The sequence below is a fragment of the Ranitomeya variabilis genome, chromosome 5, assembly GCF_051348905.1.
Source record: "Ranitomeya variabilis isolate aRanVar5 chromosome 5, aRanVar5.hap1, whole genome shotgun sequence".
Classification (NCBI taxonomy): domain Eukaryota; kingdom Metazoa; phylum Chordata; class Amphibia; order Anura; family Dendrobatidae; genus Ranitomeya; species Ranitomeya variabilis.
In genome coordinates this window covers 187,863,123-187,879,536 of record NC_135236.1, presented here as the reverse complement: position 1 = coordinate 187,879,536, position 16,414 = coordinate 187,863,123, and the positions used below count along the sequence as shown (strand labels likewise).

The following is a 16,414-nucleotide window of genomic DNA, read 5'->3' as shown; positions in this document are numbered from 1 at the left end:
TGATCGCTGGTACGTGTCACACATAGCGAGATCGCTATGGAGGTCGCTGTTGCGTCACAAAACTTGTGACTCAGCAGCGATCTCGCTAGCGATCTCGCTATGTGAGACGGGGCCTTAAGCCTCCAGATTTCAGCAGCCCTCCGGGGAGAATGATTAGCAGCAGCTACTTACAGTGATTATTTGTCCCTTCAGATCCTGATTCTGATCTTCCAGGCTCCTCCGGGCACTTAGCGCAGTGGCAAGCTCAGCTTCTTTTGTATTTAGTTTGGCTTCAAGACCTCGGAGTTGGTTTTGTGTCAACGTTAAGTCGGATTCTTTCCTGTTATTTCTGAAATGAGATTGACAATTGCCAACATGTCAGCTTGTGCTATAGTTCTACTAATACTAAGATATGGGAGATTTGTGCGGCCAGAGTGAAAGGTATCGGTGGAATGTAAACATTTACAAACTGGAAAATGTGATGCAAATTGTGCCAAAAATATCAAAACATTTTACAGCGATTTGGAGAAAGTAAACAGTTTGGGCCAACAACAAAATTAACTAAGCTAAAATGTGTGAATGGTGCTGTGCTGTTCCACATCTAGCCGCCATCGAAAGTGATAGCAGACAATCTGAGGGGTGTCGGACCCCCACAGATCTGATAATGAAATGTAACAATTTAGAGCATGGATTTAACTGTTTTGTCGCTGCAACCAGACAACTAATGTAAACACACCCTACGGTTCAGTTTAGGCGAGCACCGAACAATGTGGACCAGCACGTCTGCATACTGAGGACATGATTAGATCCATGTGCTCCTCTGCAAAGTGGCCTGGTGCAGGAGCTGCCTGCAATTTATGTGCACTAGACCAGAAATTTGACCAAACTAACATGCTGAGATCTTTTTTATGCACCGGGACATAGGCTGCAGTTGGTCTGTGAGATTTCTCTGGTGTACAACGATGAAAAATAGATTTTTGTAAATGAACCCTAAAAGGGATCGCCCATAAACAACACTTAACGGTTATTTTGAAGGTAAAAGAATGACTGCCGGGGGTGTGACCACTCAAGAACCAGGGTTCGCAAGTACCCTGGATGAAAGCAGAGGTGGTCACATGTGCGACCATTGCTCCAATCGAGGTTAAGGTCTCATTTCCATTCTATGATTTGCAGCATTAAACGACCACTGACTGGCTACATGTTTGCCAATTGGAGGTAACTTAGCCCATTTACTTGGAACAATCAGTAACAGATTGTTTGGTGTGCATTAGCGGCTTCTCATTTACACTGGACAATGTGCTGCGGAGAACGATCATTTTTTACGTCGCCAAAAGATCATTTCGCCCGAAGATCAGACGTTTTGCTCATTCATCGCTGCACGATTTTCAGGAAACAAGCATCCCTAGGAATATTCCTGATAATCGGTCAGTGTGAATGCACCTTCCAGGATTTACCCAAAAGGAAAAAAAAAAAAAAGTTAGCACCTATCCCAAGCATAGTTGAGAAGTAAATGATTAATGGAGGTCCAACCGCTGGAACCTGCACTGATCAGCAGAATGGGGGACTTTTCTCCCCGGCAGAATCGGCTGGTTGACTGTTACTGATGCTCGGACTACTGCTCCAATCTTTCCCTATGGGGGCAGCTGAGCTCCACTATTCCTGGCAGCCCTATAGAGAATGAATATGAGGACACTATCGTGTATTGGGGATAAAAGTGACCCCTCAGTGATAAAAATTCCCTAATCTACTGATTGGTGGTGAGGGTCCTGGAGCTCAGACCTCAACCGATCAGTAAATGATGGGTGATAACTAGAGTTCAGCGAACCTGAACTTATAAGTCTGGGGTCAATACCGGACAGTTAGTGTCCAGTGCCAAATGCCGAACAAGGATTTATCCCGGAAGTCCGCTGCAATGGTCGCAGTTGAGTGGTGGTGGTGGTGGTTGTCCATTGGAGAGAAAGTTTTGGGGGTCCATATAGTCTTTAATGGGTTTCTGGTTGAAGTTTGGGTGCAGTTCTAGTACCTGAACTTTGAAATAAAATGGGCCCATTCATCCCCAGTGATAACTTATTTTTACTGGATAACCAACGTAAGGGTCTGAAAGCTCAGCCATCTGTCACTCCATAGAATGGAAAGGGTCTCACAAGCACACTGCACTCCTCACTGGGGGCTCGGAACCCTCCTTCTCAGATCAACGTGGGCCCCAGGGATATTATAATTAAGTGTATCCCGATGTAGCCGATGCCCTCACCTCCCCGTACCCGCTGCCCTCACCTCCCCGTACCCGCTGCCCTCACCTCCCCGTACCTGGCCTGCTGTACCCGGTGCCCTCACCTCCCCGTACCTGGCCTGCTGTACCCGGTGCCCTCACCTCCCCGTACCTGGCCTTCAGTGCCCGGTGCCCTCACCTCCCCGTACCTGGCCTGCAGTGCCCGGTGCCCTCACCTCCCCGTACCTGGCCTGCAGTGCCCGGTGCCCTCACCTCCCCGTACCTGGCCTGCAGTGCCCGGTGCCCTCACCTCCCCGTACCTGGCCTGCAGTGCCCGGTGCCCTCACCTCCCCGTACCTGGCCTGCAGTGCCCGGTGCCCTCACCTCCCCGTACCTGGCCTGCAGTGCCCGGTGCCCTCACCTCCCCGTACCTGGCCTGCAGTGCCCGGTGCCCTCACCTTCCCGTACCTGGCCTGCAGTGCCCTCACCTCCCCGTACCTGGCCTGCAGTGCCCTCACCTCCCCGTACCTGGCCTGCAGTGCCCGGTGCCCTCACCTCCCCGTACCTGGCCTGCAGTGCCCGGTGCCCTCACCTCCCCGTACCTGGCCTGCAGTGCCCTCACCTCCCCGTACCTGGCCTGCAGTGCCCGGTGCCCTAACCTCCCCGTACCTGGCCTGCAGTGCCCGGTGCCCTCACCTCCCCGTACCTGGCCTGCAGTGCCCGGTGCCCTCACCTCCCCGTACCTGGCCTGCAGTGCCCGGTGCCCTCACCTCCCCGTACCTGGCCTGCAGTGCCCGGTGCCCTCACCTCCCCGTACCTGGCCTGCAGTGCCCGGTGCCCTCACCTCCCCGTACCTGGCCTGCAGTGCCCGGTGCCCTCACCTCCCCGTACCTGGCCTGCAGTGCCCGGTGCCCTCACCTCCCCGTACCTGGCCTGCAGTGCCCGGTGCCCTCACCTCCCCGTACCTGGCCTGCAGTGCCCGGTGCCCTCACCTCCCCGTACCTGGCCTGCAGTGCCCGGTGCCCTCACCTCCCCGTACCTGGCCTGCAGTGCCCGGTGCCCTCACCTCCCCGTACCTGGCCTGCAGTGCCCGGTGCCCTCACTTCCCCGTACCTGGCCTGCAGTGCCCGGTGCCCTCACCTCCCCGTACCTGGCCTGCAGTGCCCGGTGCCCTCACCTCCCCGTACCTGGCCTGCAGTGCCCGGTGCCCTCACCTCCCCGTACCTGGCCTGCAGTGCCCGGTGCCCTCACCTCCCCGTACCTGGCCTGCAGTGCCCGGTGCCCTCACCTCCCCGTACCTGGCCTGCAGTGCCCGGTGCCCTCACCTCCCCGTACCTGGCCTGCAGTACCCGGTGCCCTCACCTCCCCGTACCTGGCCTGCAGTGCCCGGTGCCCTCACCTCCCCGTACCTGGCCTGCAGTGCCCGGTGCCCTCACCTCCCCGTACCTGGCCTGCAGTGCCCGGTGCCCTCACCTCCCCGTACCTGGCCTGCAGTACCCGGTGCCCTCACCTCCCCGTACCTGGCCTGCGGTGCCCTCACCTCCCCGTACCTGGCTTGCAGTGCACGGTGCCCTCACCTCCCCGTACCTGGCCTGCAGTGCCCGGTGCCCTCACCTCCCCGTACCTGGCCTGCAGTGCCCGGTGCCCTCACCTCCCCGTACCTGGCCTGCAGTGCCCGGTGCCCTCACCTCCCCGTACCTGGCCTGCGGTGCCCTCACCTCCCCGTACCTGGCCTGCAGTGCCCGGTGCCCTCACCTCCCCGTACCTGGCCTGCAGTGCCCGGTGCCCTCACCTCCCCGTACCTGGCCTGCAGTGCCCGGTGCCCTCACCTCCCCGTACCTGGCCTGCAGTTACCGGTGCCCTCACCTCCCCGTACCTGGCCTGCTGTGCCCGGTGCCCTCACCTCCCCGTACCTGGCCTGCAGTGCCCGGTGCCCTCACCTCCCCGTACCTGGCCTGCAGTGCCCGGTGCCCTCACCTCCCCGTACCTGGCCTGCTGTGCCCGGTGCCCTCACCTCCCCGTACCTGGCCTGCAGTGCCCGGTGCCCTCACCTCCCCGTACCTGGCCTGCAGTGCCCGGTGCCCTCACCTCCCCGTACCTGGCCTGCAGTGCCCGGTGCTCTCACCTCCCCGTACCTGGCCTGCAGTGCCCGGTGCCCTCACCTCCCCGTACCTGGCCTGCAGTGCCCGGTGCCCTCACCTCCCCGTACCTGGCCTGCAGTGCCCGGTGCCCTCACCTCCCCGTACCTGGCCTGCAGTGCCCGGTGCCCTCACCTCCCCGTACCAGGCCTGCAGTGCCCGGTGCCCTCACCTCCCCGTACCAGGCCTGCAGTGCCCGGTGCCCTCACCTCCCCGTACCTGGCCTGCAGTGCCCGGTGCCCTCACCTCCCCGTACCTGGCCTGCAGTGCCCGGTGCCCTCACCTCCCCGTACCTGGCCTGCAGTGCCCGGTGCCCTCACCTCCCCGTACCTGGCCTGCAGTGCCCGGTGCCCTCACCTCCCCGTACCTGGCCTGCAGTGCCCGGTGCCCTCACCTCTCCGTACCTGGCCTGCTGTGCCCGGTGCCCTCACCTCCCCGTAACTGGCCTGCAGTGCCCGGTGCCCTCACCTCCCCGTAACTGGCCTGCAGTGCCCGGTGCCCTCACCTCCCCGTACCTGGCCTGCAGTGCCCGGTGCCCTCACCTCCCCGTACCTGGCCTGCAGTGCCCGGTGCCCTCACCTCCCCGTACCTGGCCTGCAGTGCCCGGTGCCCTCACCTCCCCGTACCTGGCCTGCAGTGCCCGGTGCCCTCACCTCCCCGTACCAGGCCTGCAGTGCCCGGTGCCCTCACCTCCCCGTACCAGGCCTGCAGTGCCCGGTGCCCTCACCTCCCCGTACCTGGCCTGCAGTGCCCGGTGCCCTCACCTCCCCGTACCTGGCCTGCAGTGCCCGGTGCCCTCACCTCCCCGTACCTGGCCTGCAGTGCCCGGTGCCCTCACCTCCCCGTACCTGGCCTGCAGTGCCCGGTGCCCTCACCTCCCCGTACCTGGCCTGCAGTGCCCGGTGCCCTCACCTCCCCGTACCTGGCCTGCAGTGCCCGGTGCCCTCACCTCTCCGTACCTGGCCTGCTGTGCCCGGTGCCCTCACCTCCCCGTAACTGGCCTGCAGTGCCCGGTGCCCTCACCTCCCCGTAACTGGCCTGCAGTGCCCGGTGCCCTCACCTCCCCGTACCTGGCCTGCAGTGCCCGGTGCCCTCACCTCCCCGTACCTGGCCTGCAGTGCCCGGTGCCCTCACCTCCCCGTACCTGGCCTGCAGTACTCGCTGACCTCACCTCCCCGTACCCGGTGCCCTCACCTCCCCATACCTGGCCTGCAGTACCCGGTGCCCTCACCTCCCCGTACCTGGCCTGCAGTACCCGAGCCCTCACCTCCCCGTACCTGGCCTGCAGTACCCGGTGCCCTCACCTCCCCGTACCTGGCCTGCAGTACCCGGTGCCCTCACCTCCCCGTACCTGGCCTGCAGTGCCCGGTGCCCTCACCTCCCCGTACCTGGCCTGCAGTGCCCGGTGCCCTCACCTCCCCGTACCCGGTGCCCTCACCTCCCCGTACCCGGTGCCCTCACCTCCCCGTACCCGGTGCCCTCACCTCCCCGTACCCGGTGCCCTCACCTCCCCGTACCTGGCCTGCAGTACCCGGTGCCCTCACCTCCCCGTACCTGGCCTGCAGTACCCGGTGCCCTCACCTCCCCGTACCTGGCCTGCAGTACCCGGTGCCCTCACCTCCCCGTACCTGGCCTGCAGTACCCGAGCCCTCACCTCCCCGTACCTGGCCTGCAGTGCCCGGTGCCCTCACCTCCCCGTACCCGGTGCCCTCACCTCCCCGTACCTGGCCTGCAGTACCCGGTGCCCTCACCTCCCCGTACCTGGCCTGCAGTGCCCGGTGCCCTCACCTCCCCGTACCCGGTGCCCTCACCTCCCCGTACCCGGTGCCCTCACCTCCCCGTACCTGGCCTGCAGTGCCCGGTGCCCTCACCTCCCCGTACCTGGCCTGCAGTACTCGCTGACCTCACCTCCCCGTACCCGGTGCCCTCACCTCCCCGTACCTGGCCTGCAGTACCCGAGCCCTCACCTCCCCGTACCTGGCCTGCAGTACCCGGTGCCCTCACCTCCCCGTACCTGGCCTGCAGTACCCGGTGCCCTCACCTCCCCGTACCTGGCCTGCAGTACCCGGTGCCCTCACCTCCCCGTACCTGGCCTGCAGTGCCCGGTGCCCTCACCTCCCCGTACCCGGTGCCCTCACCTCCCCGTACCCGGTGCCCTCACCTCCCCGTACCCGGTGCCCTCACCTCCCCGTACCTGGCCTGCAGTACCCGGTGCCCTCACCTCCCCGTACCTGGCCTGCAGTACCCGGTGCCCTCACCTCCCCGTACCTGGCCTGCAGTACCCGGTGCCCTCACCTCCCCGTACCTGGCCTGCAGTACCCGGTGCCCTCACCTCCCCGTACCTGGCCTGCAGTACCCGAGCCCTCACCTCCCCGTACCTGGCCTGCAGTGCCCGGTGCCCTCACCTCCCCGTACCCGGTGCCCTCACCTCCCCGTACCTGGCCTGCAGTACCCGGTGCCCTCACCTCCCCGTACCTGGCCTGCAGTGCCCGGTGCCCTCACCTCCCCGTACCCGGTGCCCTCACCTCCCCGTACCTGGCCTGCAGTACCCGGTGCCCTCACCTCCCCGTACCTGGCCTGCAGTACCCGAGCCCTCACCTCCCCGTACCTGGCCTGCAGTACCCGGTGCCCTCACCTCCCCGTACCTGGCCTGCAGTACCCGAGCCCTCACCTCCCCGTACCTGGCCTGCAGTGCCCGGTGCCCTCACCTCCCCGTACCCGGTGCCCTCACCTCCCCGTACCCGGTGCCCTCACCTCCCCGTACCCGGTGCCCTCACCTCCCCGTACCTGGCCTGCAGTACCCGAGCCCTCACCTCCCCGTACCTGGCCTGCAGTGCCCGGTGCCCTCACCTCCCCGTACCCGGTGCCCTCACCTCCCCGTACCTGGCCTTCAGTGCCCGCAGCTCCTCCAGGACCTTCCCCAGCTCCACCTGCAGCCGCGCCCGCTCGTTGGCCGTGTGGTCCAGCAGTTTGCGGGCATCGGCCAGCTCGGTCTCGTAGAGCAGGCGCAGGGTGGACACCTCCCGGGTGGTGACCTCCTCCTTCTCCTCCAGCTGCAGCTTCAGCAGCGACTTATCCGCCTCCAGAGAACGGACCCGCTCGATGTACGCGGCCAGCCGGTCATTCAGGTGCCGCAGCTCCTCTTTCTCCTGTAGGCGGCTCAGGCGGGTCGGGCTTCCCGGAGAAGGGGCTCTGGCCGCGGCTGGGGTGGCCCGGGTGCTCCTGGCTGGTGTGGACGAGGCCATGTCTGCTCACTAATACTGCGCTCCTGCCTCAGACAAGTGCGGCGGCTCCGAGTGTTCCCATATATGAGCTCCCCGGGAAATGCGGACCGCTGTGTTCCGGTACCGGCCCGGAGCGGCGCATCCTCCCTGTGCGCCTAGCACAGCCGGCACCAGGAGACCGGGGCGGCCGCAGCTCGGAGGCGCCATCTCTGCAGCGCCTGAGGCCGGAGCAGCCCAGGCATCCTGAGACTTGTGGTGTCTGTCAGTGCAGGGGTGAACTGATCTGCGGGACAGTCATTGCCGTAAGGCCGAGTGCACACCAGTGTACAGAGAATCGGCCATCCAGAGGAAGTAGGTGCTCTGCAGAAGCTCTATAGAGACATCAGATGCTCTGCAGAAGCTCTATAGGGAGGTCAGATGCTCTGCAGGAGCTCTATAGGGAGATCAGATGCTCTGCAGGAGCTCTATAGAGACATCAGATGCTCTGCAGAAGCTCTATAGGAGGTCAGATGCTCTGCAGAAGCTCTATAGGGAGGTCAGATGCTCTGTAGAAGCTCTATATGCAGATCAGATGCCCTGCAGAAGCTCTATAGGGAGATCAGATGCTCTGCAGGAGCTCTATAGAGACATCAGATGCTCTGCAGAAGCTCTATAGGGAGGTCAGATGCTCTGCAGAAGCTCTATAGAGAGTTCAGATGCTCTGCAGGAGCTCTATAGGGAGATCAGATACTCTGCAGAAGCTCTATAGAGACATCAGATGCTCTGCAGAAGCTCTATAGGGAGGTCAGATGCTCTGCAGAAGCTCTATAGAGAGGTCAGATGCTCTGCAGGAGCTCTATAGGGAGATCAGATACTCTGCAGAAGCTCTATAGGGAGATCAGATGCTCTGCAGAAGCTCTATATGGAGATCAGATGCTCTGCAGAAGCTCTATAGCTAGATCAGATGCTTTGCAGGAGCTCTATAGGGAGATCAGATGCTCTGCAGGAGCTCTATATGGAGATGAGATGCTCTGCAGGAGCTCTATAGGGAGGTCAGATGCTCTGCAGAAGCTCTATATGGAGATGAGATGCTCTGCAGGAGCTCTATAGGGAGATCAGATGCTCTGCAGGAGCTCTATATGGAGATGAGATGCTCTGCAGGAGCTCTATAGGGAGATCAGATGCTCTGCAGGAGCTCTATATGGAGATGAGATGCTCTGCAGGAGCTCTATAGGGAGATCAGATGCTCTGCAGGAGCTCTATATGGAGATGGGATGCTCTGCAGGAGCTCTATAGGGAGATCAGATGCTCTGCAGAAGCTCTATGGGGAGATCAGATGCTCTGCAGAAGCTCTATAGGGAGATGAGATGCTCTGCAGGAGCTGTATAGGGAGATCAGATGCTCTGCAGGAGCTCTAGGGGGAGATCAGATGCTCTTCAGAAGCTCTATAGGGAGATCAGATGCTCTGCAGGAGCTCTAGGGAGATCAGATGCTCTGTAGAAGCTTTATAGGGAGATCAGATGCTCTGCAGAAGCTCTATAGGAGATCACATGCTCTGCAGGAGCTCTATAGGGAGATGAGATGCTCTGCAAGAGCTCTATAGGGAGATCAGATGCTCTGCAGAAGCTCTATAGGGAGATGAGATGCTCTGCAGGAGCTCTATAGGGAGATGAGATGCTCTGCAGAAGCTATAGGGAGATGAGATGCTCTGCAGGAGCTCTATATGGAGATCACATGCTCTGCAGAACCTCTATAGGGAGATCAGATGCTCTGCAGAAGCTCTATAGGGAGATCAGACGCTCTGCAGAAGCTCTATAGGGAGATCAGACGCTCTGCAGAAGCTCTATAGGGAGGTCAGATGCTCTGCAGAAGCTCTATAGGGAGATCAGATGCTCTGCAGGAGCTCTATAGGGAGATCAGATGCTCTGCAGGAGCTCTATAGAGACATCAGATGCTCTGCAGAAGCTCTATAGGGAGGTCAGATGCTCTGCAGAAGCTCTATAGGGAGGTCAGATGCTCTGTAGAAGCTCTATATGCAGATCAGATGCCCTGCAGAAGCTCTATAGGGAGATCAGATGCTCTGCAGGAGCTCTATAGAGACATCAGATGCTCTGCAGAAGCTCTATAGGGAGGTCAGATGCTCTGCAGAAGCTCTATAGAGAGTTCAGATGCTCTGCAGGAGCTCTATAGGGAGATCAGATACTCTGCAGAAGCTCTATAGAGACATCAGATGCTCTGCAGAAGCTCCATAGGGAGGTCAGATGCTCTGCAGAAGCTCTATAGAGAGGTCAGATGCTCTGCAGGAGCTCTATAGGGAGATCAGATACTCTGCAGAAGCTCTATAGGGAGATCAGAAGCTCTATATGGAGATCAGATGCTCTGCAGAAGCTCTATAGCTAGATCAGATGCTTTGCAGGAGCTCTATAGGGAGATCAGATGCTCTGCAGGAGCTCTATATGGAGATGAGATGCTCTGCAGGAGCTCTATAGGGAGGTCAGATGCTCTGCAGAAGCTCTATATGGAGATGAGATGCTCTGCAGGAGCTCTATAGGGAGATCAGATGCTCTGCAGGAGCTCTATATGGAGATGAGATGCTCTGCAGGAGCTCTATAGGGAGATCAGATGCTCTGCAGGAGCTCTATATGGAGATGAGATGCTCTGCAGGAGCTCTATAGGGAGATCAGATGCTCTGCAGGAGCTCTATATGGAGATGGGATGCTCTGCAGGAGCTCTATAGGGAGATCAGATGCTCTGCAGAAGCTCTATGGGGAGATCAGATGCTCTGCAGAAGCTCTATAGGGAGATGAGATGCTCTGCAGGAGCTGTATAGGGAGATCAGATGCTCTGCAGGAGCTCTAGGGGGAGATCAGATGCTCTTCAGAAGCTCTATAGGGAGATCAGATGCTCTGCAGGAGCTCTAGGGAGATCAGATGCTCTGTAGAAGCTTTATAGGGAGATCAGATGCTCTGCAGAAGCTCTATAGGAGATCACATGCTCTGCAGGAGCTCTATAGGGAGATGAGATGCTCTGCAAGAGCTCTATAGGGAGATCAGATGCTCTGCAGAAGCTCTATAGGGAGATGAGATGCTCTGCAGGAGCTCTATAGGGAGATGAGATGCTCTGCAGAAGCTATAGGGAGATGAGATGCTCTGCAGGAGCTCTATATGGAGATCACATGCTCTGCAGAACCTCTATAGGGAGATCAGATGCTCTGCAGAAGCTCTATAGGGAGATCAGACGCTCTGCAGAAGCTCTATAGGGAGATCAGACGCTCTGCAGAAGCTCTATAGGGAGATCAGATGCTCTGCAGAAGCTCTATAGGGAGATCAGATGCTCTGCAGAACCTCTATAGGGAGATCAGATGCTCTGCAGGAGCTCTATAGGGAGATCAGATGCTCTGCAGGAGCTCTATAGGGAGATTAGATACTCTGCAGAAACTATAGGGAAATCAGATGCTCTGCAGAAGCTCTATAGGGAGATCAGATGCTCTGCAGAAGCTCTATAGGGAGATCAGATGCTCTGCAGGAGCTCTATAGGGAGATCAGATGCTCTGCAGGAGCTCTATAGGGAGATCAGATGCTCTGCAGGAGCTCTATAGGGAGATCAGATGCTCTGCAGAAGCTCTATAGAGAGATCAGATGCTCTGCAGAAGCTCTATAGGGAGATCAGATGCTCTGCAGGAGCTCTATAGGGAGATCAGATGCTCTGCAGGAGCTCTATAGAGAGATCAGATGCTCTGCAGGAGCTCTATAGGGAGATCAGATGCTCTGCAGAAGTTTTAACTTAAATCATAGTGTCATATCACACAAAATAGTTAATAAATAACATTTCCCATGTGTCTACTTTACATCACAATTTTGGAAATATATATTTTTTTGTTAGGAAGTTATAAGGGTTAAAAGTTGACCAGCGATTTCTTATTTGTTTCAACAACAATTATAAACCATTTTTTTATGGACCACATCACATTTGAAGTGACTTTGAGGGGCCCGAGTGGCAGAAAATACCCTAAAGTGACACCATTCTAAAAGCTGCACCCCTCAAGGTGCTGAAAACCACATTCAAGAAGTTTATTAACCCTTCAGGTGCTTCACAGAAATTTTTGGAATGCGAAAGGAAAAAATGAATATTTAATTTTTATTTTTTACAAAAATTTCGCTTTATACCCATTTTTTTATTTTCATAAGGGTAACAGGAAAAAAAATAACCCCAAAATGTGTTGTGCAATTTCTACTGAGCGTACCGATACCCCATATGTGGGGGAAAAACACTGGGCTCATGGCAGAGCTCAAAAGGGAAGGAGCGCCATTTGACTTTGCTGGAATAATTAGCGGATGCCATGTCGCGTTTGGAGAGCCCCTGGGTGCCTAAACAGTGAAAATCCCCAACAAGCAACCCCATTTTAGAAACTAGACCCCTCAGGGAACTTATCTAGATGTATGGTGAGCACCTTGAACCCACAAGTGCTTCTAAGAAGTTTATAACATTGAGCCGTGGAATTAAAAAAATCACATTTTTCCCACAAAAATGTTTTAGTCCAAAATTTAGCATTTTCACAATGGTATCAGAAGAAATTGCACCATAGAATTTGTTTTGCAATTTGTCCTGAGTACGCCGATACCTCATATGTGGGGGAAAACTACTGTTTGGGTGCACAGCAGGGCTCGGAAGGGAAGGAGTGCCATTTGACTTTGCGAATGCAAAATTTGCTGGAATCAGGTTGCGTTTGAAGAGCCCGTGATGTGCATAAACAGTGGAAACCCCTGACAAGTGACACCATTTTGGAAACCAGACCCCTCAGGGAACTTATCTAGATGTGTGGTGTTCACCTTGAATCCCTAAGTGTTTCATAGAAGTTTATAATGTTGAGCCTTGAAAATAAAAAAATCACATATTTCCAACAAAAATGTTTTTTTGCCACAACTTTTGCATTTTCACAAACTTAACAGGAGAAAAAGGACTCCGAAATTTGTTGTGCAATTTCTCCTGAGTACTTCTATATCCCATATGTGGTTGAAAACCCGGCAAGACTCAGAAAGGATGGAGTGACGTTTTCGAACGCCGACTTTGATGGAATTGTGTGGGTGTCATCTCGTGTTTGGAGAGCCCCTGGTGTGCCTAAACAGTGGAAAACCCTCACAAGTGACCCCATTTTGGAAACTAGACCCCTCAAGGAATTTATCTAGATGTGTGGTGAGCACCTTGAATCCCCAAGGTGCTTCACAGAATTTTACAACCTTAATCTGTGAAAATGAAAAAAAAAATTCCAACAAAACTTTTGTTTTCACAAGCAACAGGGGCGCTGATTGGAGTGCAGCGGGGGCTCTCTCCGTCTGCACACATGCTAAATTCATCGGTAAGGGTTTAATCTTTCACAGGACCATTCACAGTTTCCTATGTTCTAGAATTTTAATGTAGCCATAAAAATGAGATGCTATACTGTCACTTTGTATGGCTGCCGATTATTTTTTTTTGCGCCCCCAAAGACTTGAATGGGTATGTCTCGTTTGATTTATGGAAAAAAACAGGGCATGCTGCAATTTTTTTCACACAAAGATTCGGTCACTGAAAAAAAATCTGCACTGGCCCATTGAATAAAATTGGTTGTCCAGTTTTTCAGAGACTCAGACCTAAATTACGCTGTTGCGAACCTACCCGATCACTCATTGGGCAGCTTCACATGAACGTATAAAGAATCACTCAGCGGTTCATCCAGAAAAGTGGTTGGATTTTACTCTCATTTGTCATCCGTGTACAATCCGATTTTTACGGCAGCAGCTATTAATCTAGAGAACCATTTACAGTTTCCTGTGTTACAGAACTGTAATGTAGCCGTAAAAATCAAATGTTATACTGTGGCTCCATACGGTATCCAATTTTGTTTTTTGCACACCCATAAACCTAAATAGGTGTGACTCGTCTGATTTACGGAAGACACTAGTGCATGTTGCAAATTTTTTTTTACCACACAGATTGGGACAGTTCATCTGCACGGTCTCATTGAATAACATTGGTCTGTTTTTTTTTTGTTTTGTTTTTTTATGGATAGCACTTGGATCGAAAACACGGTCATGTGAACGAACTCAGTCCACATGAAAAAGCCGCAGGGATTACCTGTTTGTTAGGGAATTCCCACATGTATTCATGCTGCCTAGCAACCGCAAATCATGCAGCTGCGGGGACACAAACATAATCTATGAGCACGCCCAAGATACTCGGCGCATGCTCGGAAAACTCGAGAAACGAGCACACTCGCTCATCACTGGTCACCACTTGTGTATTTATCTCCCACTCCTGGTTTTGGCTTTTGAATACTTCTTAACCTTCTAAGAGAAGTGCATAACCACAAAAAGATAAATCTTTTTAAAAAAACGTAGTTTTATTAATACATATAAATTAAAAACATATAAAAATTAGTGGGGGGTTGTACACAGAAGAAAGTTCATGATAAAATGTATAGAGAATGGGTATAATAATAGGGTTATATTCTATAAAAGTGTATATATAGAACTGTAACGATTCCACCCCTCAATGCTGAGCTGTCTGTGTAGTGATTGACAGCTCAGTTGTCCAGTCTGGTGCAGGGGCGTGCTGAGCTGTCTGTGTAGTGATTGACAGCTCAGTTCTCCAGTCTGGCACAGGGGCGTGCTGAGCTGTCTGTGTAGTGATTGACAGCTCAGGTGTCCAATCTGGTGCAGGGGTGTGCTGAGCTGTCTGTATAGTGATTGACAGCTCAGTTCTCCAGTCTGGCACAGGGGCATGCTGAGCTGTCTGTGTAGTGATTGACAGCTCAGTTCTCCAGTCTGGCACAGGGGCGTGCTGAGCTGTCTGTATAGTGATTGACAGCTCAGTTCTCCAGTCTGGCACAGGGGCGTGCTGAGCTGTCTGTATAATGATTGACAGCTCAGTTGCCCAGTCTGGTGTAGGTTGCTTGCTGAGCTGTCTGTATAGTGATTGACAGCTCAGTTGCCCAGTCTGGTGTAGGTTGCTTGCTGAGCTGTCTGTATAGCGATTGACAGCTCAGTTGTCCAGTCTGGTGTAGGTTGCTTGCTGAGCTGTCTGTATAGCGATTGACAGCTCAGTTGTCCAGTCTGGTGTAGGTTGCTTGCTGAGCTGTCTGTATAGCGATTGACAGCTCAGTTGTCCAGTCTGGTGTAGGTTGCTTGCTGAGCTGTCTGTATAGTGATTGACAGCTCAGTTGTCCAGTCTGGTGTAGGTGTGTGCTGAGCTGTCTGTATAGTGATTGACAGCTCAGTTTTCCAGTCTGGTGTAGGTTGCTTGCTGAGCTGTCTGTATAGTGATTGACAGCTCAGTTCTCCAGTCTGGTGTAGGTGTGTGCTGAGCTGTCTGTATAGTGATTGACAGCTCAGTTGTCCAGTCTGGTGTAGGTTGCTTGCTGAGCTGTCTGTATAGTGATTGACAGCTCAGTTCTCCAGTCTGGTGTAGGTGCGTGCTGAGCTGTCTGTATAGTGATTGACAGCTCAGTTGTCCAGTCTGGTGTAGGTGCGTGCTGAGCTGTCTGTATAGTGATTGACAGCTCAGTTGTCCAGTCTGGTGTACGTTGCTTGCTGAGCTGTCTGTATAGTGATTGACAGCTCAGTTCTCCAGTCTGGTGTAGGTGCGTGCTGAGCTGTCTGTATAGTGATTGACAGCTCAGTTGTCCAGTCTGGTGTACGTTGCTTGCTGAGCTGTCTGTATAGTGATTGACAGCTCAGTTCTCCAGTCTGGCACAGGGGCGTGCTGAGCTGTCTGTATAGTGATTGACAGCTCAGTTGTCCAGTCTGGTGTAGGTTGCTTGCTGAGCTGTCTGTATAGTGATTGACAGCTCAGTTGCCCAGTCTGGTGTAGGTTGCTTGCTGTGCTGTCTGTATAGTGATTGACAGATCAGTTGTCCAGTCTGATGCAGGGGCGTGCTGAGCTGTCTGTGTAGTGATTAACAGCTCAGTTGTCCAGTCTGGCTGTACACATAAGAAAGTTGTCTGTGTAGTGATTGACAGCTCAGTTGTCCAGTCAGGCGCAGGGGCGTGCTGAGCTGTCTGTGAAGTGATTGATAGCTCAGTTGGGACTGCTCAGGAGACAAGCCACACAAACGGAGCTCCTGCTCAAACCAGGGATTTCTAGAGTGATAAAGCTCCACCAACTGTGTTTTTCCCCCCTTCTGTGGACGAATATTAACCGGCATCCCTGGAAAAGATTGCTGGAGTGAAGATACCGCTCCTACTAACCCCGAGCTCGTTCATCATCTCGGAGGTGAGGGGGAAGGCGCCATCTTTTGTCCCAACACGAGACGAAGTGCTGCAGCCGACGGTCGACTTAACAGAGGTACCGTCTGTCCTGTCCTGAGCCCGCTCTCTCCCTGCGCCCTGTCGCTCACCTAAGTCTGCTCTCCACCGCTCCCATAGTCTCTAGCTTAGCGGCTACCGAGACCAGCCACGGCTGCTGTCCTCCAGCCTCCTGGGACTCCCACCGGCCGCACACGTGGAGAAGTGCTCTACCTGGAAGCGATGACTCATCTTGGGCTCAGTGTGGGGTCCTGTACCCCGCGGCTCTCTGCTTCACCTAGCTTGTTGGCGGAGCCCCCTGAAGGCAGACCCAGTGTCAGTGATAGCAGACACAGCTGGCTTCCCGCCAGAGCGGACACCATTTTTGTTCTGTGCAATAACACAGAGGGAAACGCCAGCACTCGACCTGGATAAAGAAGCAGGCTCACCATTAACATAGCAGGTCCGGGGGGGCTTGACTGGCAGCTAGGGAAACTACACATTCGACGACTAGCCCCACCTGAGGCTTACACGCTGCCCCTACACACTGCTCCAAAACCTGCTAAACTTGAGCTACACGCTGTCCCCTTCTCGGAGACTTGTGCCTTCTCCTTGAAATCTCTT

At 55.1% G+C, this 16,414-nt stretch overlaps 1 protein-coding gene across 4 annotated transcripts in view; it reads right to left on the bottom strand.

The window, feature by feature from the left end:
• LOC143775467 (lamin-B3-like) overlaps window positions 1–7,770 on the bottom strand; it is an 84,407-nt gene extending 76,637 nt beyond the window's left edge. Inside the window, exons 1-2 of one of the 4 annotated variants that reach the window (XM_077263631.1) lie at window positions 7,210–7,770; window positions 172–328 (exon numbers count right to left, since the gene is read on the bottom strand). In XM_077263631.1, the coding sequence (XP_077119746.1) occupies window positions 172–328; window positions 7,210–7,571 (519 nt within the window). In that variant the 5' untranslated portion in view covers window positions 7,572–7,770. The remainder of the gene's footprint in view (window positions 1–171; window positions 329–7,209) is intronic. The other 3 variants (XM_077263630.1, XM_077263629.1, XM_077263628.1) reach the window with 3 other exon arrangements.
• Between the last annotated feature and the right edge of the window lie 8,644 nt (window positions 7,771–16,414).